Here is a 27,467-nt window from a genome sequence, read left to right as displayed (position 1 = left end):
TAATATTAAAAGCAAAGCCACATATGTGTTTATGTGCACACACTCACACGTGTACATGCACAGAGACTCATGCAAGTATCTCTAATGCATAAATTTTGTTTGTGTTTATGTGTCAACTCTAATATTTAAAGACTGGGAAACCACAGGTACTTCTGTTGCTCTGGAGACACATCTCTATGGCTTTGGTTTTACAGAGTCTTCCCATGTGAGTTTTGGTCTTGCCTGGCAATTGCTAGTGGAGTGACATGAATGAGACGTTAAGCTGCTCTGGGACTGGTGTGCCCATGTGTAATGTTAGATAAAGTCTTAAGAGAGACTACATTAACATACACATACACATGTACATACATACACATAACTACATTATGTGTAACAGGCCTACCTATGACAACACGTAGCACACAATCAACAAATATGCCACTTTCATCTTTTCTTCTTCCACTTACACATCATATTTCAGGCATCATCGATTATGTTGTTTTATTGGGAAAACTGTCAACCTCAACTCTGCTTCCCCTAGTATCACATCCTCAATTAATCAAGTCCATTCTACTTCTAACATTTATTAAGCTTGTTAAAATATATGAAAGTAATTGTATCTCTATAAATAACAAGAACTTAAAAATACTCAGCCCTTCCCATACTCAGTATAATTACACACATATTTAAATCTTTTAGTAATGTATCTTCTATAGTTAATAAAAATATTACTCTACCATTAATTTTTTGTTCATTGTCTTTTGATTCACAGTGAACAATCTTACCAGTTAATTTATCTAATAGAAATTTATTGAGCTCTTATTATGTCCCAAATCATGGAGACATTGACAATATGGCACAGAATAAATTATATGAAAAGGAGTTTGTAGTCATGAGGACCCCATCCTAGTAATAAACTGGAATGATTTTTGAAAAATGAACAAAGTATGTCATAATCACTTGACAGGTAAAGAAAAATAAATTAGAAATGTGGAAATTAGCATATAGGACTTATATTTTTACAAATATGAGTAAAGATACTCATGAAAGGCCTTGCCAAGTGATGGCCCTGGCCTACTAGAAAACTTACTGTCTTATATCTCAGAGTACTGTCAGTTTTTGTTTTGAGACGAGAAAATGGCCAGTTGTGATGGAACTGGAGAAAGGAGGCGGTGGAAGTGCAGGATATAATTCAGAGAAAGACAACGGACTCTGCCTCCGGAGTTAGGACTTTTGCTTTGGCCCCTGGCACAGTGGGAAGCTATTGTGTCCCTGGAGAGAATTAGGAAGAGGAGTAGTAGTGACGGTGCCACTCAGTTGCATTGAGTGTGGACAGAGGATGGTGATGCAGACTCATGGGGAAACCTTACGCTGTATGGGAGACGGAGAAAGACAGGTGAGATCCCTATGTGCTTTGAGGGCAGTGTCAGTAGGGCGAACAGACAGATTTGCAGTGGAATTGGTGACCAGAAAGGAGGCTCCAGAACTAGCTGCGAGAAATAAGATGGTTCCTTGTGCTGAGATGAAAATACATGTAGAAGGAGTGGATTGGAGATTGATAAAGAAACTCACTCATTTGTCCACATGTCTGTAAGGACACTGGGACTGAGAGACTGGAGTTCTTGAGGCAGATATAGTTTATAGATACACATTATGGAGACATAGTATATAGTTATAAAACCCCGCGAGACTGGATGCTGTAAATCATCAAAGTCTATGCATGAGGCTCACTAAAGTTTAGAGATCAGAGGCATGGTAAGTCCTCAAAGAGGAAATCTAGGAATCAGATTACAAACTGGGACCCAAACAGAAGAACTTGGCATCCTAGGAAGAAAACGAGGAAAATATTATAAGAAGAAATAATGACAGATGTCATATTTTTTTTTGATATCTACCTTCCCAATAGTCTATGTATGTGTTCTTTGATTTCAAGTCATCGGAGAGCCATGTGACACAGGTGCTAGCTAATCTTGCTTTCCAGTTAAGGAAATTGAAAATGGATAGCCCAGTCTAGCTTGGCAAAATCTTGCAGAGACTAATCTTCTAAGTTGACTCCAGGAAATGTTTCCCAGAGGGTTGCTTCCTAAATATGTCATCAGGAACTCTACTGCTTAGAGCCTTGCAGGCCAACAGGGCAAGCACTGTAGGGTGGCTCAGGAAAGGCAACTGACTGTTGGTGTCATTTAAGTCTGTGTTGTGGTAGCTACACTGGCATCTGTTTATCAGGAATTAAGATGAGGGCCAGGAGAAGAAACAGTGTTATTATAAATCAGAAGACAGGAAAGGAGAGATACCACTGCCATTTCACCTTATGCCTCTAGCTTTTTCAGTGGTTATCTTTGCAAGCTTAAATAATGAAGCAACATCTTTATCTCTTTGTTAGTATTTGAGAATCCTTTCTCTTCCCATCACATAAAATATGGTAGAACACTTCTGCTCAGTTGTCCATCGTCCATGTATCCTCTTTCCTTTTCTTATTTGGTGAGGTTGTTTTGTGATTTTTGTTTTGTTTTCACTGCTCACAAGATTAATATCTGTTTTGTGACATATTTCTAGTATAGATTTGCTTGAAAGTTGAAACCAACATATTATCTGTTTGATATTCAAAACATAGCATAAAAATATATTCAGAATTTTAAAATATAACTCTTTGACAAGCAGTTTAAATATCCACAGAATGTTTTATATTTGTTTAAATTTGAGAATAAAATTAGACAACTTTACAACCCTTTGGGGTGAACCATTTCAAAGCAGCAAAGGCATCCCCTGCATGTCAGTGTTTTCCCCAACATTCCTCTACTTGTTTTGGTTCCCCACATCTTTTTTTTTTAACAAATCCTTGCTTGTTGGTAGCTCATGGCCTTCATCCATTATCTTTGAAGTTATGAGCTTAACCCTTTACTAGTTCCATATCAAATGGCATCATATTAGAGAAAAAAATAATAACAAATACGTTTGAATTTCAGAAGGTATGGAGACAATCATTATGGGTTTTAAGATTTTTGTTTCCCAAAATAACAATCATTTAGCCAAGTTCCCTACATTTAAAAACTAATTATCTTCTATATGCTGGCCTTTTAAAGAACCTCTCAATATCTATATTTGTGTGTGTGTGTGTGTGTGTGTGTGTGTAAAACATGGTCTCATATTGTGTAGGCTAGTCTTACACTCATGTAGCTGAGCTCTTTACCTTCCAAATGCTTGGATTTCAGATACGTGCAATTGCAACTGAGTCTGCATCATTCTCTAAAGGGTGAATTGCTTATTATTGTAGATCGAGGATACAGGGCACTTATGTTATTCATACCTTTAAAAAATGTACCAGGGGCTGGGCAGTGGTGGTGCACACCTTTTATTCTAGCACTCAGGATCTACAAAGTGAATCCAGGACAGCCAAGGCTACACAGAGAAATGCTATCTTGAGAAACCAACCAACCAAACAAACAAAAAATGTACCAGAGGAAGTTTTAATGACTTGTTTATATATTTTATAAAAATTTTCCCCACATATTAGAAATTTGGGTTCAATTACCCCTTATTTTTTTGTTCTCAAATCAAGTATATTGATTTGATTATTTTACTTAAAATGTTATATTTTATACATTTATTACGTGATAATATTTTCTCTTGAATGACAACTCAAAATGGAAAATGCAACTATCTGCAAAACTGTAATAATTCTACCTGTGTGACCATTGAAGCACACTTCTATCATTAACTTTATATGGAAAACAAAGCTGTAATCAGAGGCCTAGTGAGTGAGTAAAGAATCTAACCTAGAGGAACAAACCATTAGCAACTGAAGCAATCTCACCCCTGAGAATCTAATCATCTGTCTCTCGCCTCACAAAGCCCAATTGCAGTGTTTTCTTCTTGCTCTCCTCTCTGCTCATATCTTCCCCATTGTTTGTCTCCAAACTCTTTCTGATTAACCTCTTTGTACTGTAAGTTGTATTTTACACTAGCCCTAACTATATTATACCATGAGAAATATTTTGAAACCCAGCCATCATTTATTCATATGAGCTCACATGTGCCAATGATCATACTTACTCAAAATAACCTGGAAATAGCCCAATGGAAAAAGCTACCAAAGTAATCAAATCGCGGGCACCAGCGTTCATGTCAGAGGCAGTCCCCGCTCTCCCTCCCCTTCTCCATGTGGAGAATGAACTGTCCATCAGCTACATCCAAATTGGGGTCTAGGTTCTCTGCTTGTAGTGTCCTGGGTTGGTGCATCAGTTTGTGTAGGGGAGGGAAATAGGGTAGAAGAGGGAGGGAGGGAGGGAGGAACAGGAAGATAAGAGTGAGGGGATCACAATCGAGGTGTAATATAAATAAATTATAATTAAAAAGATGAAAAATTATAAATAACAAATTTTTAAATTCCACATGTAAATATTTTTACTGAAAGTTTTGTTTGTTTCTTATTGTCGAACAGTATTTTACAAAGCAACATTTTTAATTATGGATTTGTATTTTATAAATTAAATTGCTTTTGTTATTGAAAATGAAAAAACTACAAAAGCAGTTATGAAAATTTAGAGATATAGATTTAAGCAATTATTATATAAGTTTGATAATAAAGAGTCATTTTCATGAACAAATGGATTAATAGGTAGTTAGTAAACATACCGTATACTGGCTACAGTGCCTTTTCAGTCTCTGGAAATATTAAGCCATCATCTGTCATTAACCTGGCTGGTCTTTGTCTGTGTTCATTTAATTTTTTTTTAATTAAAAAATCTTAATCCATTTCTAAATTTTGCTTTACATTTAGGTGGTCGTATTTAAGCTCTCAGAATGTGAGATGGAACTTTATTATGCACTAAAAATTACAGATTAAAACAACAGCTACAGAACAACAGAGGATTTTCTAGAAGCCGAGTATGAGGGAAAGTCTTGCAGGAAATGTGATTGGCGGTGACTCAGGAAGAGAAATCCGAGCCTTGTTTCCTGAGCTTCCTGTATCTTGAAGTTCTGCTCCAAAATAGCAAAAGACTCTGTGCTGCATGACCTTACGCAGGGATCTCTCTCCTTAGTCTCTGGCTTCAGATCTCACACAAGTGGGCCAGGCAGGTGCCCTCATTAGCTGGCTGAAGTTTCAGCTAAGACTAGAGTTGTCATTCATTCCCAGGACATACTCCGGTAATGGGTGACTTATCACTGTAAGGTGACTCAAATGTCACAAGGATGTTGTTTCAACCACTCAGCTACTAAAAAGAAACGTGTGGTGGAAACCAAGTTCCTGATTCACTCGTGGTTTAGCAAATTCCTGGCAAAACTTAACCATGTGTCCATAGTATTCCGGCACATACCCTGAAATGCAAATAATAGTAAAAATGTCTTCTGTGCGTTTTGAAGGATCATACACTGCTTGAAGATACAGAAGACGGGATTGTTGAAGCTGTTCTCTTTTTCACAAGTTGTTAGTTTGTCAATTATCACTTTATCAAAGTTTGCAAAGGTCTTGTGAAGGGGAGAACCTTTTATAGTAAAGGAAGATTCTAGATTTTAAAATAATCTTTAACGCCAAATTCTGAATATGTGACTCAATTATACTGAGTTTCAATCATGCATATGACATGCTTGAGCAAATCCACTCCCTACTCTCTTCAAATTATAGCCCCTTCCCCACTTTTCCTTCCCAGTTTTTTTTTAACCACATTGAATCCACTTAGTGCTGCCTTTAAGATCATGGGTGTAGGGCCATCTACTGAATCATATAGCCTTTTAGGAGCCACATCCCTAAAAAGAACTTGTCCTTCCTCCCTGGCACCATCAGTTGCCAATAGCTTTCCAGCTACGGCTCTGGTTTTTCTCAATGGAAAGAGTATCACGGGATTGCTCTACTTTGAAGTTGGTCCAGGATATGATAATAATTAAGACTGAGTAAGTAAAACAAACATCAATTTATAGTTGTTGGGAATTCTCATCTAAGGAGCTGAGACCTACTTTCTGGACATAGAGGAAAATTGCTCTGGGGTATTCTTAGTAATGGAGAAATAAACTCTGGCAGTTGCAAACAGTAATGACCAAGGAAATACAACTGGGAGAACATTCATTTATTCATTCTGCTTTAAATTAGTTTTTTTTTTTCCCTACCCGTGAAAAGCAAAGCAACTTAGAAAAACAGCCTTGGTGACTGGGTAGACTCTATTTCTATTTCTGTTTTGTGTGGCGGATTGATGACACATTTTGATAGGAACAAAGATAACACAATAATGGAACCACGCTAAGGGAAAGAGAAAACAGAAAGTGATAAAAAAAGAGAAAGTGCATCTTTGGCCTTTGAAGTTTTGAGATTGTATTGGGCCTTCTAAATGTTGGTGTCTACAGCGTTATTCTCAATTTATAGAAGTGCCAGGGATAATAAGTGGGCTTAACACTTAACAGTGTTTTCTAAATGAGATGAGAAAAGAAGAGAGGCTTACTGAGGGAAAGTGTAGAAATAAGAGAGAACTCGGCGCAGGAGCCTGGAGGTCACAAACATGAATGAATAAGGAAATTTAACAGAGAGAAGATCTTTTACTTATTCGGCACTAGAACTGTTTTGTTTTGTTCTTCTACCCTTGAAAAGCAAATTGTTTTGTCAAGGAATGCCTCATCTTCTGAGGTATTTTATCCTAGGCCTTTCAACTGTTTGTGAACTTTAGAACAAGAACTCTTTATAAAGACAAAAAACTTGTAGAAATATAATTTATATATATGCTTTATTTTTATTACATATCAAAATATTTTCATTACATTTCTACAGAATAAAACAGTACGCAGTGTTAAGGTTATGGCACTGTTGGGTTATATCGAGAGATTTAAGAGTTACTTTGGAGACTGTGGTTCTTAGGTACCTCTTCAAGAAGTGCCTGATGATTTATTTTAGGTCAAGATCCTTTAGAGGCTCATTTTGCTAACTTCAGGATTTAAGAAGAGTAAATAATATCCTGTAATATTGGGAGGGACGCCACTTTAGAAAACAAGAGCCATATTTTAAGTCTCAGACATCTATCTAACTGAAAGGATTATACTTGTGAACCCTTGAGTAAAAATACTTTAATATCAAAAGTGATGGGTATGTAGCACAGGGTGACAGGGGCATTTTTGAGAAATAAATAATGTTCTATTTTACACAATTCATCAGAATTTTAGCCCCTCTATGAATTCCTCAGCATCAATATTAATTCCATTACATGTTATTCTCATTTTCTATAAGATGTATTTGCCCCCAGACACTCGTTTTAAGGGATGTGTAATTAAATTTCCATAACAATTATATGTGCGCAAGGTTACCAACCCTTTCACCGATGATGGAACAGGCAGAGAGAGTAGGTGTGTGATGAGCCAGCCGCAGTGGTTTGCTCCAAGTCTAAGTTATAAATGATGTGTTAGCTCTTTACTCCTTCATGCTTAGCTGATTCATTCACAGTGAATATTTCACATATTGCTCTTTGCTCACATACCTGTATTTCCATGCTTCTATATCTAAGCTTGAAGTAAATATAATTTCCACTTATATATCCAACTATACATTTTATTTTTAAAAAACATGAATTAATAAACATGGTTTAGGGGCTGTCTTTCTGTAAGCAAGGGGCCATTTGCTGCAGTTTATTAAATTAAACCTTTTGAGTGGTGTGCCAGTACATGGCCATTGGTCACTAAGCCCCTTTCCATGATCCATACATTGTTTTATTCATGTATGCAATTAATCTTATCATAATGAGCCTCATACTCCAATAGTTCTGTGTCTTCTTCACTTTAAAAACTTATGAATGGAAAGCTTTTATCTCATTTATTCATTAATTCGTGGCAAAATTTTCTCAAAACATTTATGTACTTTATAAGAGCGATTAAAATGAACTTATACTCTACCGTGGAAGTAAGCTTTGTTATACAGAGAAAATAAGGAGGGCCCCGTTAAAATGCAAATTATGACTCAACATATATGAGGTGGGAGTTGAGACAGTATATTTCTTATAAGTCCCAGGTGATGCCAGGGTGATTGGTCACTTGTCTGTTATAAAAAAAACAGGGAGAGAATGAGTCAGTGTAATAAACATGAGGACTGAAGGAGAACATGGGAGCACTCTGATGACGTAGCTACGCACTGACTCACTGACTCATCTGTGATGGTTGAAAAGGAAAGGGGAAAGCAATTCCTGAGCATGTGTGAGTAAATTGTGATAGCAGGAACAAGAATAAATAAACAGAAGAGGCGTACAGGACCTTTGGGGATGAATGAAAGCAAATGATGAGTTTGTTGCTGTAGTGGGTGAGTGTGGGGCTGGTGCAATGGGGCAAGTCTTTTAGATACTTGATTTGAACGTCGCAGCATGAAGAAGTTAATTCTGGAGATTTAGCTGGAAGCTTAGCCAGTAGTTAAAGAGAAACCATTGTTTGAGGAAAGGGATGTGTTCTGTGCCTTTAAAGTCAAGGGAAAGAGATGTCATGAAAAGAAGAGAAACATGGGAGAAGCAGTCCTCACACGCCCACAGCTTTGGGGAATGTGCTGTCTATTGGCCAGATCTGAACAGGGTGGGTCTAGGTTCACTGCATGTATTATCCTTGATTGGTGCAGCTGTTTGTGCAGGCCCCCCCCTGGGTCCTTTATGGGGCTCCTGAGCTCTCTGAATCCTTCCATCCCCCCATTCTTCCATACCACTCTCAACTAGAGTCCAGAAAGGACTCACAGCATCTGTCCAGATGTGGATGAGACCTGATAGGCTGTGGTCGTATGGAGGAGGAGAGGTCTCCATCTGTCGGAGTCTATGGGAGGGGAATAGGGCAGAAGAGGAAGGGAGGGTGAGAGTGGGAGGATACAAGCGAGGGGGTAACTATCGGATGTAATCTGAATAAATTATAAAAAAAATAAATGAAACAAAAGAAAGAAAGAGAAAAGGAGGGAAGGAAGGAAGAAATAAAGACAGACAGAAAGAAAAACAGTCAAGAGTGGCAGTGCACAGGTCAGAGAGCTGTGGCAGGAAAGATGTAAAAAAAAAAAAAAAAAAAAAAAAAAAAAAAAGGAGAGCGTGGTTGGTACCAAGACAGCAGAAAGCAGTGACAATGAACAAATCCCTGGGGCTGTTCAAGATGACGACAGCAGATCTTGCTTATAACCTCAGCCTTAGGACACTGACAGAGTCCAGCCCGAGTTAATTAGCATGTTCCAGGCCAGCCTGAGCTTCTTCAAAGGCAGGAGATAAATGGAAATGCTAAGTATCAAGGCATTGAACGAAGTAAGAGATGTTGATACAAAGAGTGCCAGCATATAAAATATTCTCTCGCAGTAAATCCGAAAAATAGCCATGAAGCCAGCCAGACTTTGGCTAAATCACGTAATATTGCTGGAATTTGCTATTGCCTTTCTGTAATTGAATGTCTAAAATTATGTTATTTCTTTCACCATTATTCATAGAAGCGATGGGCGAGCTCTTGTTTCTGGAAAGCCCATTTTTGTTGTTATCATCGTCACTGCTCTTGTCTGGTGTGGGAAGTACACCAGAGAGTTACCTAAGTTGTAGGTGGTCCTTTCCCTGGAGGATTTAAAAGTCAACTGTGAAAGTCACAAGAGACTTCCTCAACCAGCTTGCATTTTAGGTTTTCTTTTTTATTTATTCAATTTCTATCCGGCTGCATTGAATCAGCTTATTCTTTTTCATTTATCCCATGATTTTTGTTGACACAGAAGCAGCTCGGCCTCCTGACTCGGTTCATGGCATAGCTAAAATCCTGCCTGTTTTGTACACAAATAGCAGCGTATAAAGTAATGAATGTGAAAAACATGTGCTCCGTCAACATGGAAACATCTTCCCTATGAGACTGTGTTCCCCTTACATGAGGCTGCTGTAAGGCTACGCAAGTTCCCACACCAAGTGGGTTCAGAAGAGTGAGAAATGCCCTAGGGACCACTTAGCAGGGCCCATGCTATCCTTGTTCGTGTGTTCCACGTGTGATTATGCAGAGGTGCAGCGATTCCCCTGGGGAGTGATTCCGCATGAACGCATTTACCCTCGGCCACCATACGTGTGCCAACAGGCACTTGCATCTACTGAGTCTAATTCTTTTTTTTTCCCCCCTACATACTGTCTTTTTGACTTTTTGTAGCACAGACATCAATTTAAGGTACAGATTTGCATTTTGTGGATCAAGTGTTACTCTTCAAAACTTGGTTTAAGTAATGATTGTTTACATTTATTTGAGCAAAGTATTTGACTTAAAAAAAATGGTTGTGGGGCTAGTGGGATGTACACATTGGAAGACCTCCTAAATTCAAATCCCTAAGCCTACAAGGTGACAAGAAAGAGCAAATGCCAGAATTATCCTCTGATATCACATGTTTACAATGGCATGAACAAGCCTGCAAACACACACACATACACACACACACACACACACACACACATGTACGCATCCATGCATGCACTCATGCAAACACACACATATGCATTCATGCACACATGCACAGATGCATGCATGCACACAAACAAACACACATACATACACACACAATAAATTAAATTGTCAAATATAATTCAAGAACTTCAGTAGTTATCAAATGTTTTAAGGATTTTTTTCCAGAACTTGACTCTATTTAATTTTCAACTTTTGTATACAGCTTTCTTCAAACAAAAATATTTTATTTTAAACTTAAAAAAAAAGTTGTGCAGTATTAGGTATCAACAATAACATGTGAGCCATAAGGTTGGTTTTTAATGAATTTATTTTCAAAATATTTGGTTTAAAAATAACAAATTAAAGTTGACCAAACTCTCAGATCATATTTATCATTTTACTATTCTGGAGAAAGGAATTTTGACCCATAAGTGAAACCTTAGTCTCTTTAATGTTTTCATGGTCAGGTGAAGAAGGTTAAGCTTCTATAAGATAAGTTAGTAGTATTAAATATTTGCAATATCTAATATCTCACAGGAGAACTTTAAAGTCAGTAATGAGACAATCTGTCATGAGGGGTGCTGTGCTATTTCTCAGGGCATTCATAATTGAAGCTCATGGTTCATGTGTTGCATTGCCATAATTTTCTGATTAATTTGTTCTTTATATATGTTTGTGTGTTTCAATTGCATTTCATTAACTCATAACTTTCTTGTAAGTTTGACTTTTCTTTCCATGTTCAAAGAATCCCTTTAATTCAATCTCTCTGTTTCTCCTCATACAGTCTGACAGCCAGATATGCAGCTCAGTGTAATCACAGTGGAATTGCAACCAGTCAGAAAAAGCCTACTAGGTCAGTTCATGTCTCTACTCTATTGTTTGTTAGTGATATTCAAGTAAATGCCAGTGGTATTCTTTACCTCCACTCTACTACGTTTTAAAATATGTCACCCCTTAGGAATATTAAGTTCAGAGCACCGAGCTCTTCCAAGGAGACTAAATGGCTTTGATTGAGATTTAGGGACACACAGTGATATGCTCAGCAAAGGCTGTGTCCTTCACTTAGAGTAAGTGAGGAAAAAAAATAACTTGGAAAGCCTTTTGATCTTTTCAAGGTCTCATAATCTGAAAGTTATCCGACAAGATTTTTAGCTATTTTGCGATAGACATGCGTGGGGGATATTACCCTAGGATGATAATCTCTATATGGTAATTTAAGATTCTGCTTTTTAACATATGTCTTTAAAGATAAATATATGCTTTTTAATTACAAAATAACAACATATAAAATATTGGAAGAACTTTTGTTTTTGTTTGTGTTATTGATAAAAAAAAAGGGTTAATGGTAGTTCAAGCCAGCTGGATGAAACCAGTGCAGGGGCTTGCACCCTGACCTGTGCTGCTGTGCGCATTCGTACTCCCTGAGGACCTATCAAGTGGTGATGTGTTCGCCATTGCTTCAGCCATGACTTAGGCTGCCCAATACTTCAGGGATACTTCGGATGGCTCGATGATGTTAGTGTCTTAGCCTTGCCTTGGTTTTTTGTTTTGTTTTTTTTTTTTTTAACATGAATTTCCACATTAGTAAAAACTTATTCTGGAGAGAAACATGTTTTGAATTATTTAATTAAAATTACAATAAATGACATAAATCACTGTGTGTGAGGACAGGACCCACCACGAAGAATGAGCACCTCCATGGCTCCTGGAAAGACGTGAGCATATGAGTGCTATTCGCAGTCCTTTGTTCTAATGAAACTTTTCTGTGTCACATACTCTCTTTCTCCCTCTCTCTCTTTTTTTCTCCCTTCATCTCATTTCCCTTTTTATTACTTTGATGGATGATCCGGAGGCTCTGGCTGCCTGTCAAATTAGGATAATGAGAAGAGCAAACGTATCTTTTAATTTGCTTTAATTTGTTCTTCTGAGGGCTGAAGATCACTTAACTTTATGGGTCACAGTAACGATTTTTAAAAAATGCATCTTAATTGCTTTCAAGAAGTGGGTCAAGTTTCATTGCAAACAGGACAAACTGTTTACACATGCATTTGGAATGAGTTTCAAAGTCTATGGTTATGTCTGCAGAAATTGCTCTCATATTTATTGGGATAGGGACATTTGGCCCACTTAATTACTTGACTTCTTTCTGTGGGGAGCAGTCACTGGTACTGTAAATTCCTAGTGTCTGTGCTTATGATGATGTAATTACAACCCCTTGTAGAGCTATTTGAGGAAAAAAAATTAAAAGCTGGAGTCATTTGGAAAAGATTCTAATCTTGTATATGACACAACCACTCACAAGCAGAATAGCTGAAGAGAATATTTATTAGCCGTTTGTGTTTAAATGCTGAATTACAGTAAAAAATTTTAAACTCTTAACTGCCTGTAGCATGAATGCAGTGCTGGTATTTGCCTTTTCCCCAGGCTCATGCATTTTGCGGTTCTATTCTTATAAGATATATCTATTTTAAGGGTTTCCTTTCTAAGCCAGGTAGTGCAGTAGAGATACGTTGAAAGCTGACATGCTAAATAAATTGACAATTTGGACACATAATGGGAAAAACTGTTATAAATTTGTTATCTTTTTTTTTTTAAGCTGTGAAAAGATCAGCATAGTATTTCTTAGGTGTTATCTTTTCAAGCAGGAATGTTCAGAGCAGTACACAAGCTCATCCACACGGTGGCAGCACGTGCCCATGATGCTGGCAGTATTGCTATCACATACCCTCAGCCATGTTGAAAGTTCTAGGTTTTAATTCCTACAGGTTGAGCTTATGATATTATATATATATATAACAATGGTAACGTAAACTAAAAATTAGGTACAGTTTATGAAATAACTGAGAGTTGAAATTTTAAGGAAAAAAATAGTAAGATGTAGATGGAGCCAAACTGAAACTTGGTTGTAACCTTAATGAAATAGTCTCAGGGTACAATACCAAGCTCTTCTGATGATAACAGACGTGATGTGTGTGTCCACATGACTTGTCTTTCATACACAGGAAGGGTTGAAACTGCTGTTACTGTAGCTATATTTCAACTGTCATTCTACTAACAGTGATTTTCTTCCTATGGGCTTAGCATCCCGCTCTTGTCCTATGTGATGAGGTGACCATAAGTGAAAAAAACAGAACAAAACAAAACGAACAAACAAACAAACAAACAAAAAACAGCAACACTTTTCCCAGTTCCTTCTTTGACAAGAAAATGGAAGATTTCTGTGAGAAAGCCCAGCAAATATGATATAATCATGATGTTGGGTACAGTACCATGTTGTAACGTAAACTTATTATTAGCTTACCCGTTTGCTTTCTCTCCAATAATCTAGTCTTGCCTTTAATTTTTAAGTCTTAGCTAAAAACTTGTTCCATACACCAACAGGAAAAATTTATGAACTTCAGATGGCTAATTAATACGCTAGGACCTCTATAAGGTTAAATGTCATTGTTACTCTTGTCATATAATTTTATGCTGTTTTTATTGTAAGCTTTTATTTATCTGAGTAAGGACTTTTTTTGTAGTTAAATGCCACTTTATTTTAGTTTTACTAAACTTGTATTCTTACTGAGAAATAAAACTAGATTTTTCTGATAGTCTCTTCCTTTGTGTCTGGCTGTTTCTCTCAAACTATCACTTTTCTGCTAAGTAGGTCATAGACGATCCTGTGCTGTGGGTTTCCCACCAACTCTCCCCTGATCGCACATCCCTTCTTAGTTCCTGAAGTGTACAGTAATGATGTAATTTTTTTCTCGTGCTATTTCAGGCTTCCAGGGCCCTCTAGGGTGCCAGCTGCGAGCAGCAGCAACAAGGCTCAGGGAGCCTCCAATCTAAACAGGAGAAGTCAGAGCTTTAACAGCATTGACAAAAACAAGCCTCCAAATTATGCAAATGGCAATGAGAAAGGTAAGTGCACACCTGTCGCGTCATGCTGCCCCGAGTCTAATGTATGTCCTGTGATTTGACACTCTAATTATGATGGTGGAACAGTGGAGCAGCTTGGGGAAGAGGGTGTTATCAGAGAACCTCCCTAAGCCCCACCATCATGAATCCTGGCTCCCTTCTAGAGCTCTATCTTCTGCAGAACATTTCAAGGAAACGAATCCATGTGTTCTAAAGCACATAGTTAGTTATACAGCCAAGCATGAAATCTGTTTCACAAGAGTAGTTTCCCCAGATGCATATAAATAGCATTTTCTTATGCCTTTCATGTCTTAGGAAAATTTATCCTGAAATCCAAATGCTGTCCTAAATTGATTTGAATCCTTATGTCAGTTAACGTAAGTGACAAAAATGTGGGGACCATTTAAGGCAGATGTATAAAAAAGTTATGATGTAGTGAACAGACTGCGGTAGTGTTTACCTGTTATCCCTGCACTCGGGGGGTAAGATAGGAGGGCTGTCGCACGTTTGAGGCCAATGTGGGTTACACAGTAAGTCCCCAAGTAGGCAAGATAACAGAGTACGGGGACATTTCAAAACAACCAGAAAGACACACAGTGGATATGTGTTTGTGATGAACATCTGCCTTAGAAAGCAACAGCAGTTGGAAACGTTATGACCTCAGCTTACCATAAGCATCAAATTACATATATATTTTTTTCTTTAAAAAATGACTCAATAGACATATAAAAATCACAAAACGAATGGATAGAAAAGATAAGTGTATGTGCTTATGAATGGTAGGTGACAAATGATCCACCAGCCACACAATTCTCTATGTTATGCAAAATATACATTTTAAAAGGTGCTGGCTTGGAGCTTGTCCCTATTGGACCAAAGCTTAATAGAATAGATGTGCAGCTTATACCTGCATCCTAAGGAAATCGAGTTGTGCTTTGTAATACTGTGGCTGTTGGAGCAGGATTTCCAAATGAATTTTTTAAAAAAATCCTATTTCTCATCATAGTACCCTCTCCTATGTGGAACAGTATAAGAAATTAAGAAGTGATATTTAGTCAGAACATCTGGAGAGCTTGATTTGAGTAGTTAAACCGAGCACATGCTATTTTGCACAGGTTAGATAATTACCACCTGTTTCAGGAGGTAATTAGGCAGCATTCTTTTACTCAGACGTAAAATAGCAGGTAAAATCTTGAACGACACACTGGATTGTGACAATCTTTCCTTTTGACTAAGACAACTTTTGGAAGATTGTACCTGCTGCATATCAAAGCTGGGGTTATAGGCCCCACTTTCGAGTTCAGTAGTGGGAAGGGGAGAGGAAATTTAGTATGTACTTTGAAGTCTGAAACTTTAAAATGAAGAAAAAATTCTTCTTTTGTAGACAAGCGGCCGAACATGCAATGATTCATAATGCTGTGGCAAGTTCAAACGTTTAATCCAAAGTTATGCTGTTGTGACTGTGCGCTCAGTGAACTTTCAGAATATTTTGAAACCCACTTGCTTTTTACATTCCTGACTTGCTATCTTAACCCACACATGATTCCAATAAACAGTTTGAAACAAGGAAAAAAGCATTCTTTTTAGGGATCAATCCAAAAGAGATTCAATTTTTAAATAATATTTTGTACCATGTATGCAGCTACTTTTCAAATCACAAGTTTAGTTTCTCTTCTTTTACAGACACAATAATGTAGAATGTTGCTTCCTTTTCTTTCATTTAAATAAAAGTATATCCTTAAAAGCTTTTAATCTTCTTGGCAATAAAGAAAATGGGAAATGGACATTTTTCAGATGGAAATAAATATTTTCCCTTATTTTTTGACCTTAGAGTGTGTTCTATGAGTTCAAGTTAATTTTCTAAGTATATACTATATAATTTCTAGAAGAGAGCAATGAGCTTACAAACAGAGGTGTGTTGAATGTACTATCAATATTTATTAAAAACACTCATGCTACCATACACACACATATATGTATATTATATATATGGTAGATGTATGATACATATTACACATATGTGACACCATATAAATACTATATTAGTTTCAAAACATACATAACTAATACTGGAAAAGAGATTTAGAAATGATCTGCAAATTTGGATAAAGATATGTCATGAAGCGCCTTTTAAATGGAATTTTAACATCTTTATTTCTAGTATCTCAAAGTCAAACTTCAAAGATGGCCAAGCACTCATCTGCTTCCAAGGATGTTTGAACTTCTCTTGTATGTCTAGAATCCTAACATTACTACTTAGCAATATTTCTAGTCACCACAAGATGGAGACAGATACAATGTGATATGTGGTCTTGCTTGCTTACTAGAGAAAACAAAAAGTATATATATATAATACATAGGTATTATATAACATATATAATATAATATAATGGTATATTATAATATATATAAAGGTATATTATAATATATAATGTATATAATACATATAAAGGTATATAATATAAAGTATATTATAATGTATAGTATATGTTATATATAAAGGTATATAACATAAAGGTATATTATAATATATAGTATAACATATATTATATGTATATAATATATAAATGTATATAATATAAAGGTATATTATCATATAATATAAAGGTAACTGAAAATTTCAAAACAGTTTGAAATATATGTCACTCTCCCCCTTTGAGTTAGAAGGCTATGGGGGAGGGATGTGCAGTCATAACCTGAATCATGAGGAAATATGGAAGCTGCACTTTACAGATCATCCTATAGATTTGTAGACACTTGTTACACATAAGCTGTGGGCATTAAATTTCCAACACTTTTACATAGGCTCACAAGATACACTACAGCCAACTGGGATCTGCTTTACACGGACAGTTCACTTACTGTTAGAGTTACCTATGTCTTTGGCTCCAAAGTCATTTTATAATGACCTTGTATGATTTTATATTTCTAATAATTTATCTTAAAGTACAAGAACAAACAAGTACATCAAAACAAAATTATACTGTATCTCCAAGTAAGTAAGTGTGACAAAATTTAAATTAGGGTGTTTGGTTTAAGGGCTTTGATACTAGGAGTTTTTAGTATTTACATGCCCCGGGTTCCTTTCTATTGCTGTGGATACCATGACCAAGGCAAAGTGTAGAAGGAAGAGTTTGCTGAGAGCTTACAATTTCACAGGGTTCAAGTGTGATGCCATCATGGCGGGGAGCAAGGCAGCATCAGGCAGGCAGACGTGGTGCCAAAACCTAAAAGCCCATCCCCAGTGACACATCTTTTCCAACAAAGCACACCTCGTAATCCTTCCTAAATATTTCCACCACCTGGCTACCAAGCTTTCAAATATATGAGCCTTGGGGACCAGGCTCATTCAGATCACCATATTACATGACATAAATATTTAAATTATTTAGGCATTTACTTCTATTGGAAATAGATTATTCTCTCATACAATACATGCCAACCACAGTTTCCTCTGTCTCCATCCTCCCAGATATCCCCCCCTCAGGCTCCCTCTCTCCCAAATCCACTCTTCCTCCATTTCCTCTTCAGAAAAGAGCAGGTTTCCAAGAGACAGCAGCCAAACATGACATTAAAAAAATAAATTTAATAAGAATGTTCCATTAGCTAACAAATTGTTCTTGGGTGTGACCAAGAAAGATGACAATTATAAAGACATTTTCAACTGTTACAGTTTTATAATGAAATAATTTAGGGTACATTGTTTAAATGTTAAAAATATAATAGTTATTTCTTCTGAATTAATAGAAATTAAAATATTTAATTTTAATAGTTTAAAATGTTTCGTTTAATACTTAAATAAATAAAGTGTAATAATTTAAAGGAACAGTTAGTTAAACAGCGTAAACGCCACATTGAGAATTACTGCTTGGAAGTGGCCTGAGAGGTTGAGTTCATTTTATACTGTTCTATGAATGTTTAAGAGATCCATTTTTTATGGCCAAGTATATACCTCAGTAGTAGAGCCCATTGTGGCTTAAAGCCATGGTTGCCTCACAATTCTTCAAAAACACAGTATCTCAAAGTAAAAAGAAAGATGTTTTGTTTGAAGAATAAGCCAAAATAAAAATTGGGAAATCTCTAGAATTTTTTAATATGCAAAAAAAGATTTATTAATAAGTACAATCTTACTTCCATATTAAAGAAAAGCAAACTTCAAGATACAGCACCATTAGTTGGTATGATTGGAGTGGAAGAATACAGGCTGAATTCCAAATTGTGTGGCATCCAATAGAACCAAGAGAAAAACACAAACCTCAGTTCAACAGTTAATTCAATTTTAATAATAAGGCCTTTTTAATTAACCCACAAAAAAAGAAAAAAGAAAGAAAGAAATCCACAAAAAACAAAAAAGTGCTCATTTTAAATGAATTAAATTATAAGCATACATTGTCATAAACTATTACTTAAAGAAACCGTTGTGGTGGAGATGTTACCGGAGAATGCAATGCCTTCTCGCTGTTTCATTAAAGCAGAACGTAGGGACAAATTTCACTGAACAAATGGTGACATGAAGAAAGCATCTTTTGTTAAGCTATTTAGAATCCTTCCTTCTCTTCTCCTGATCACCTGCCATTCAAAAGCTGACAGTGAATAACACAGGATGATATCGGCATTTATTGGGACATGTGCACGCTAAAGCAGTGCTGTAGACAAATGTATCCTCTGAAGAAAACCATGTGTCTAATCACTAGGAACTAGATCTTGTAAAAAAAACCATGTTATGGCTCATCTGCCCATACATTGTACATCCTTTCAGAGACATTAATAAATTAGTTTTGCTCTTACAAAATCTGTGCAACACATTTGAGAGAAAATACAAAATAAGCTCTTGGAAATGGAAATGTCCCTTGTTTCCTTGTGATTTAGTTGTGAGCTACATTTCTTTTCTTTTCTTCTCTTTTTTTTTTTCTGTGTATTTTTGGTTGCTTTACTGAGAAACATATTCATAATCCTGCAGAAACGAAACAATACAATTTAGCAGTAGACCTCTATCATGGGGTTATATATTGCTTTATGTGTAAGAATTATGTGTCTGACAAAGATACAGAACACATTGCCAAAGTGTGCGGTGAGCTCTAAGCCTGGGTTGCCTGACACAGCTCCTTAGAGAGAAGTTTTTCCATGTTGCTAAGAGCTATGTCTCAGTACCAGAGGGAATGCAACTGCCATCACACTGTCTCTCTCAAATGGTCCACATGCTGATCATGTACCATTCTCAAGAGGACAACATCAAGCATCTTCTAGTATGGAACCTTATTAATTTTATTTAGAGCCAACCTGGAGTTAGTAGGAGTGATACCAAAGATCTAGCAACATTTTGACTCACTGTTGTAGGCCATTACAGTTAACATGAATCTTGCATTAGTTTTCCTTTGAAATTCTGATGCTTAAGGTCAGCTAAGCATAAGATATTCCCCTTAAGCAAATATTTCTCTGGTTCCTTTGTCCCCTATTCCTTGTAAAGGTACCATAAGGAACTACATTATTTTCCTTTTCTCTTCTAAATAATGCTTTTGTTTTAAGGTTTACTTATTTTCATTTTGAGTATATGAGTACTTGCCTGCGTATGTGTACACACATCATGTACTTGCTTTGTGCCTGTGGAGGTCAGAAGAAGGCATTGGAACCCTTGGAACTGGAATTACAGATAACTTTGAGCAGCCATGCTTGTGCTCTACAAAGAACACCTGGCCCCTATATAAGACCAGCAATTGTACTTAACTGTTATTTTTATTATTATTTTAAATTACCAATAATTCCATTGCATTTACCATGGCTCTTATTTTATCATAAAATATGAAATCAGCACCACAAGTCCCAAAATCTGAGATGTTTTCAACTGTTAGCCCAATTATGAGCACATATAAAGTACTATCAAAGTGTAAGCTTAGTCAGATATATTGGCAGTTTGCGTGCACATGCACACATACTGAAGGGTTTCATTCATTGCCACAGATAATAAAAACTGGTTGGTGCATAGAAACATCCCCAAATGTCACATCCCTTCACAAAGTAGCTCCCTGGCTTTGCAAAGGCACAGGAGCACAAATGCTGAGAGGACAGTGTGACTGTAATAACGTCCAAGGTTTCTGTTGAATCATTATAAAACTGATGACTGCAACATTTCACAAGCAATTGCCTTTGGAAGGCAATGTGCTGAGACGCAATAGCAGCAACAGAATACATTTGCATCTGAGCCATCCTCTTTGACTTTTCACGCTTTTCAAGGGTCTTTTTGATATGTTATTGTGAAACAAATTGATATTTTTGTATATTGATTATTACCAATCTTATTAACATAAACCCATAACTCCATTGTTTCTTTCCTTCCACATGAATTACTATGCTTAGGGTATCCTTTATCCAATACTACCAGTATCATCCAGCACTGCCTAATTCCGGGGTGCAGCAGGGTGGGGGAGGGGGAGATGACACTTGTCAATGGCTGCTGCTACTGTCATCATCATCATCACCTTATATATTTCTTAGTTAAAAGTTAGTTTTCTTTTATCTAAGTAATAAACTTAGCAGTGAAAAGTAGATGGACAAACAGGATAATTACTGTGCTCCTTATGAAGCAGGTAACACTGTCAGCAATGGGGACCAAAGCTCTAAAGCAATGCAATTCAGCAATGGCCCCATCTCCAAATGTCCTATGTATGCTGCAGCCACCATATTTACCTCAATGTATTAGTTTAAGAGTAGATTAGAATTGTTCCTAAATTGTTGAGACCATTACTTGCAAGGGGAGGAAGCCAGACATTGACTATGTAAGTTTAGATGTTTTCTAAGCATGAATTTATATGTGTTCTCACATAAGTATAAGGAATGTGTGTAAGCAAGGTATCATAGAGAGTAGAGTAGCATAGTGGTAGAGAGTATCTTATGTTATTTATATTTAAATTCTACTCAATAAGGAAGAAGACAAACATGATTCAAACAAGCACACAGTGAGAAATACCACCACAATTTCAGGGTTACAACAAACATATAGAACAAAGAAGTAATTACTTCCCCCACATATTGGAGTCATAACAGTCCGGTCCAAGGTTTTGGGCTGTTCTGAGTCATGCTACATGTGTTACTGAGAACCAGTTGCTTTCTCTTATAGAGCTTCAGTTTTCCCATTTCTGTCAAAGGAGCTCTTATGTGTATGGGTGATTGTTGTGGGTTTTAATGTAATGGCGTATATAAACATCTCACAACATGCTTAGGATAATCAGTTGAGAACCCCTGTTCATTGGTTATGGCAGAGTTTGTGATGGTTGCTATCTAGATGGAAGAAGAGGAAGAGTAAAAGAAAAGTGTCATTTGGAGACCAGAGATGGAGTATTGATTACCATAATCAGATAAAAACCATAAAATGTAAGGCATAACCAGATTGTTCAATGCCTCTACATTTGCATATGAAGGATCTGTTCTTTTTTTTTCCTATATCAAGATGTATTCATAGTCAGAAGCTGACTTATCAGCCTTCAGAAGCATGTCACTGGGAGTTGGATGCTTCATACTGAATATATAATTGCCACAGCCTAAGGTTCCCACTTTATACACTCTGTAAATGCTACAAATGCTGCCATTTCAGCTGCTGCTGTCACACTTTCTGTCATGAGGAGCCCAGGGAGATTTCTTCATTCGAGCATCTCCCTGATACTCAATGACCTGTGGTTTGCCCTTTTAAAGAAACTCAAGGCTCCTTATTGCTGCTGTATAAAGACAGACTTGGGACAGGCTGAGAGCTGAGCATAGAAAAGTGTCTCAGGTGTGTGTGTGCTCCACTAAAACCAATTTTAAAGCTGCTGCCATGACCCTTGCTGTGTACAGATGTCATAATCTAGAGACACATATGTCTCGTTTTGGAGTGTAGCACTGTTGACTCTTCTATGGTCTACTTAGTTAATTACCTTAGCTTGTTTTCTGTTTTCTAGGAAAGGAATGGCATTTCTTCTCTTGTCTATCAGCCATTTTTACAGCATCCCAACCCATTCTTTCCCACCCTTTCCTATCCTCACCATAGTTCCCAGGTCCACAAAGCCAGGACTCTTTTGCCTTGTTAATAAAGTGGCAAACACACAGTAGACTATAGACTTAAACTAATTTCTTGGCTAAATGGAAGAGGAAATGAACTATGATGTGCCTTAATTGCTTTTAGTGACTCTTTGACACAAACTGCTCAATGCCCAGAGGAGCTCAGATCTAACCAAGGTTCCTGAAAGTCACTGAATCAAAAATATCAATATTGCATATCAATAAAACATTAATTAATTTAGCCAACAGGGATGCCATTAGGGTAAGAAATAAAGAAAATAAATTAACTCAATCCTGACTACTCCAAACATGGTCTTTGACCTGTAGCAATTATAATAAATGGAGGCTTGTTTTATATGCAGACAGTCCAAGCCCATGGAAGACCTGTTAACTCCCAGAACACATGGGATAGCACGTGATCCCACTAAACTATCAGGTCCTGTATTATGCTGCATGGTGCCACAAGCATCAAGTGCTCAGACAAAGACAATTACAGCGTCATACTGTGCAGGAGCCCTCATTTGTGGTAAACTGTTGAATAAGTTACCTGGACTCACTGAGTGTGCTGAACTAGTATCCTTAGCTCTTCCCACCTCATAGGCTTATGGTGAAATAGTAAAGTTAAGGACTCTACAGTAGACATACACGGGATGGTTATGCCCACAATATTAGTGTTATTTTCGGTATAGGATGGTAAATGTCACAAATAGCTTTTGATGCCAAAGTGAGAGTTGGCTGAACTTAGGGTGACACCATCATGGTCCTTGAAGCTGTGTTATCAGCACGACAGGCTTGGATTTGGGGTAACTGCTTTTTCCAAAGTATGTTCTAATGTGCATACAAATTTTTATAAATGGAAACATACGGAAATATGTATACTTCATTAATAAGGGTTCATTAATACTCTTTTTGCCTTGAAAGCCTATACACGGCCCCTTATGTTATCTAACTGACTTTATTGGGCGGACCTGTGTGGTCTCAGGAAGTTCTCAGCATCACTACCATTTCTTCCACATTCCCTGCTCTTCGGATGTTTGACATATGTCACCCCATACTGGCATTCATCTTCTATGCCTTTTATTTGCTCTAACAGAATTATGCTGTCTAGGAGTGCCTTGAGGCCAGAAGCCACTCAGTATACACTAACAGATGATATGATTAGACTGCATCCTCTAGATAGAGGGAATTCAATCAAATTGATTCATATTCTTAGAAAAAGCAGAATAGTGTGACAGTAATTTCTTAAAATCAGTAAACATGTAAATTTATGCTGAGGGGCAGATAATAGAAGGTTCCTGGGGAATCTGTAAAGTGAGGATGTTAATAGATACTCTTGTCTTAGGATTATCATGAATAAAAATAGAAATGGAGGTGGAAGCTAGGGATGCATATATAAAAGCACTCAGAGTACAAGTGCAAAGACCTGAATTAGATCCTGGAACCCACGTGGAAAGACAAATGCAGTAACACACATCTGTAATTTCTACAGCTACAGAAAAAGTAGGTGGTAGAAGGGAGGGTAGGAAAATCACCTAAAATCCCAGCCTGGCCTGCCTAGTGTATACTTTGAAGAAGCAGAAACCCTTCGAAATGTCCTGTCTCTGTGAAGAAGTAACTCCCCAAAATACCTTTATGCATACACATGTGCGCACGCATACACACACACAAACACACACACACACACACACACACACACAGAAAGAGAGAGAGAGAGCCCATACATGACAACATATAATCTTAGTGGTTAGGTATTAATAAATACAGTTAATTAAAAAGCTACATCATTATTCATAGTCAAATAACAATAGGTAATATCCTTATAACTAAGAAAAGCTTTCCATTTCATAAGCAATGTGGAATATTTACTTGGGATGAACTGATTAGATAGCAAGAAATTTCTTAGGAAAGGGAATATTGTCTTTTATCTTGAAATATATAAATACTTAGGACTAATACATTTTATTTGGCAAGAGTAACTTGAGTATGTGTTTGGTTTTCTCCCTGAAATTGATTCCATCCAAATAGTAAACAAAATGTAAAGAAAGAAAACCATATCACTGAATTAGTAATGCTTTATAATATGCTACTTTTTAGTTCAGAAGAAATATGTGTGTATAATTAAGAAATAAGCGAGGCTGCAAAGATGACTCGGTCGGGTTGTCAAGAGTTCATAATGCTCTTGCAGAAGGCAGGAATCCCAGGGAATCTGGTGCCCTCTTCTGGCCTCTGCTGGTACCTGCGTTCACATGCACATGCACACGCCCACACACAGACACACAGATGCCGAATTTATTTTTCAGGAAGGAAAAAAATAGATAGATAAGCGATGGTGTTTAATAAGTGACCAAGACAAATCAATCTTTCCCATTTTCTTTTCTTCATCATGCACAGATTCCTCCAAAGGACCTCAACCATCTTCAGGTATAAATGGAAACACACAGCCTCCCAACACTGCTGGGCAACCCCCAGCCTCTGCCATCCCTTCCCCAAGTGCCAGCAAGCCCTGGCGGAGCAAGTCCATGAGTGTCAAGCACAGTGCCACCTCCACCATGCTGACGGTGAAGCAGCCAAGCCCAGCCACCTCTCCCACTCCATCTTCAGACAGACTGAAGCCCCCTGTCACAGAAGGGGTCAAAAGTGCTCCCTCGGGACAGAAATCTATGCTTGAAAAATTCAAGCTGGTTAATGCTCGGACTGCGTTGCGCCCTCCTCAGACTCCCAGTTCAGGATCTAGTGACCTTGGGAAGGAAGATGATGCCTTTTCTGAATCCGGAGAGATGGAAGGCTTTAACAGTGGTCTGAATAACGGTGGCTCAACAAACAGCAGCCCCAAAGTGTCACCTAAATTAGCCCCTCCAAAAGCAGGAAGCAAAAATTTCAGCAATAAAAAGTCTTTGCTGCAGCCAAAAGAAAAGGAGGAAAAGAACAGGGACAAGAATAAAGCCAGCGCTGAAAAGACAGGGAAGGAAGAAAAGGACCCGGTGGCGGAGACGACCCCGAAAAAGACCTCTAAAATCGCAAGCTTGATCCCAAAGGGCAGCAAGACCGCAGCAACCAAGAAAGAAAGCTTAATTCCATCGTCCAGTGGGATTCCAAAGCCAGGCTCAAAGGTGCCCACGGCAAAGCAGACTATTTCACCTAGCAGTGGAGCAGGCAAAGAGTCTGAGAAATTCAGGACTACGAAGGGAAGCCCCTCTCAGGCCTTCCCAAAGGCCATGGCCACGGAGAAAGCAAGCTCACCCAGCCTCTCAGCTTCTCAGGAGGGGAGGGAGGCTGGCCATGCATCTCCCTCTAGCTCATGTGTTATGCAAGTGGCACATAGCAGTGGACAGAGCCCCGGCAATGGACCGGTCCAGCTCCCTCAGCAGCAGCAGCACAGTCACCCCAACACTGCTACGGTGGCTCCTTTCATTTACAGGTGAGGTGGCCTCTGTAGCTCTGTGTTCACCGCTCTTCCTATTTAGACGTGTAGCATTAAGTTAAACGGACAGTTGAGATTGCTTCTCTTTGAAGCTACAGGACTAGAATTCAGTACAAAAGCTTAGTCTGGGGCGACCACCCCATGTGTCCGGCGCTCTTCTCTCAGAAGCTGAGGCCATCTTGTTAAGGGCAAGATGGAAATGAGCTGCCACGACTTTCTCATATTCAGTTCCTCACATTACTAGCCTGTTACCACTGGCAACTACCGACCACTGTTAGCACAAGCTGTCTCTCAGATTTAAGGCATTTACTAGATCATGTCTTTGGACAATTTACTTAAATTGTCCTGATCTCATTTCCTTCGATTATTAATAAGGATTAAAATAGTAACAAAGGCGATGGGTATATTTGTTCTACATTCTAGTATAGTGTAAAAATAATTATATAATTAGTATATTCATATTTTGCAGTTTTTTATTTGGAGGATCGATTCTAAACTATATATATATATATTTGACATATATATACACACTGATATATATCAACACATAGTTATATATTATATCTAAAAACATATGCATGCTACTCAACAGTTACTAAGGTAGCCCATTTGTCTTGTGCTATGATTTGCCTCATCAATTAGAGCTTTGTCAGTCAATAGTGTAAATCTAATTTAACTCACTGTCTGCTTAGTAAAGACCTGACCAAGAAAAGAATAATGCTTGCTTTGGTCCCATCCTTTCAGGAGGTTGTCAAGTTTAAAGCGTGTAAGACAATTTAAAAACAGGAAGCAAGACTTACTACAACTATCACAGACTGAGGGTACAGTGAAATATTTATTAATGTATTGAATGTACAGCTTTTAAAAAAAAAAAGCCAAGAATCATAACTGTTTATTTTTTTCCTTTGAAAGAACCTAAATGCTTTTCTCTGAGGCTGTATATATTCACTAAGGCAATATTTTAGTTTTTAAATTTGATGAGTGTGGGCACAGTTTAGCAGGTAGCACTTGTGGGTATGCCATGTCACCCAAAGAGATTCTCCATACACTTTGAAACTTTCGTTTCCCCTGTTAAAGTGACTGTTATAGATGTGGGGTGATATAGCCCACTGGCCCATTTGCCTTCTTGCTTTTCAGAAACATGGCCCAGAGTACTTGAGACAGTGGCTCTTAGAGCCACATGGCTAGCCGCCAGCGATTGGTCATGTGACTTCTAGTAACAAACCTCTGCAAAATGGAGATGAGATAATTGAAGCTCCCTCATATGACTCTTTTCAAGAACAAGTTGATATTTATACCGTCAGTAACATTGTCATGTTACAGCCTTCTCCAGGCCATTCAGACAGTGATTGATGAAGACTAGTTATTTCAAAAGATCGAAGGAAACAATTCCATATAAAATAGTCACCATTAATGACAATCATTATATTTAGGTTATCACCAATAATATCAAATAGTTAAAAGAAATATAACTGAAAAAAAACACATTGTACAGTGCTCTGCATAAGACACAACCACGAATTATTATCACAAAATTGTACAAATCACAAGATTATATCCTCTGAAGGCAGAGTTTTAAATACTTGTGCTTTCCCACCATGTGTGAGAGAGGTTTATATTCTCCATCCGTGGCTGTGGAACCACCTGTCCTTCCTCATTCTAACTACTCCTGCACATGGAAAAATCCCTTGGCATGGTTTATAGGAGTTGTTAATTTCTGATGTGATAATAGTCGTGATTTGTGACC

At 37.5% G+C, this 27,467-nt stretch overlaps 1 protein-coding gene across 8 annotated transcripts in view; it reads left to right on the top strand.

The window, feature by feature from the left end:
* NAV3 (neuron navigator 3) overlaps positions 1-27,467 on the top strand; it is a 718,489-nt gene that overhangs the window by 531,846 nt on the left and 159,176 nt on the right. For 7 of the 8 annotated variants that reach the window (XM_084796372.1, XM_084796369.1, XM_084796370.1 and 4 more), the window contains 3 exons: positions 11,153-11,221; positions 14,132-14,271; positions 24,691-25,717. In XM_084796372.1, coding sequence (XP_084652498.1) covers positions 11,153-11,221; positions 14,132-14,271; positions 24,691-25,717 — 1,236 coding nt within the window. The remainder of the gene's footprint in view (positions 1-11,152; positions 11,222-14,131; positions 14,272-24,690; positions 25,718-27,467) is intronic. The other variant, XM_084796368.1, reaches the window with a different exon arrangement.

This window comes from Acomys minous, assembly GCF_964271855.1.
Source record: "Acomys minous genome assembly, chromosome: 9".
In the NCBI taxonomy this organism is placed as follows: domain Eukaryota; kingdom Metazoa; phylum Chordata; class Mammalia; order Rodentia; family Muridae; genus Acomys; species Acomys minous.
Note: the sequence above shows the minus strand (reverse complement) of the source record. Positions and strands in the feature narration are given on the sequence as shown.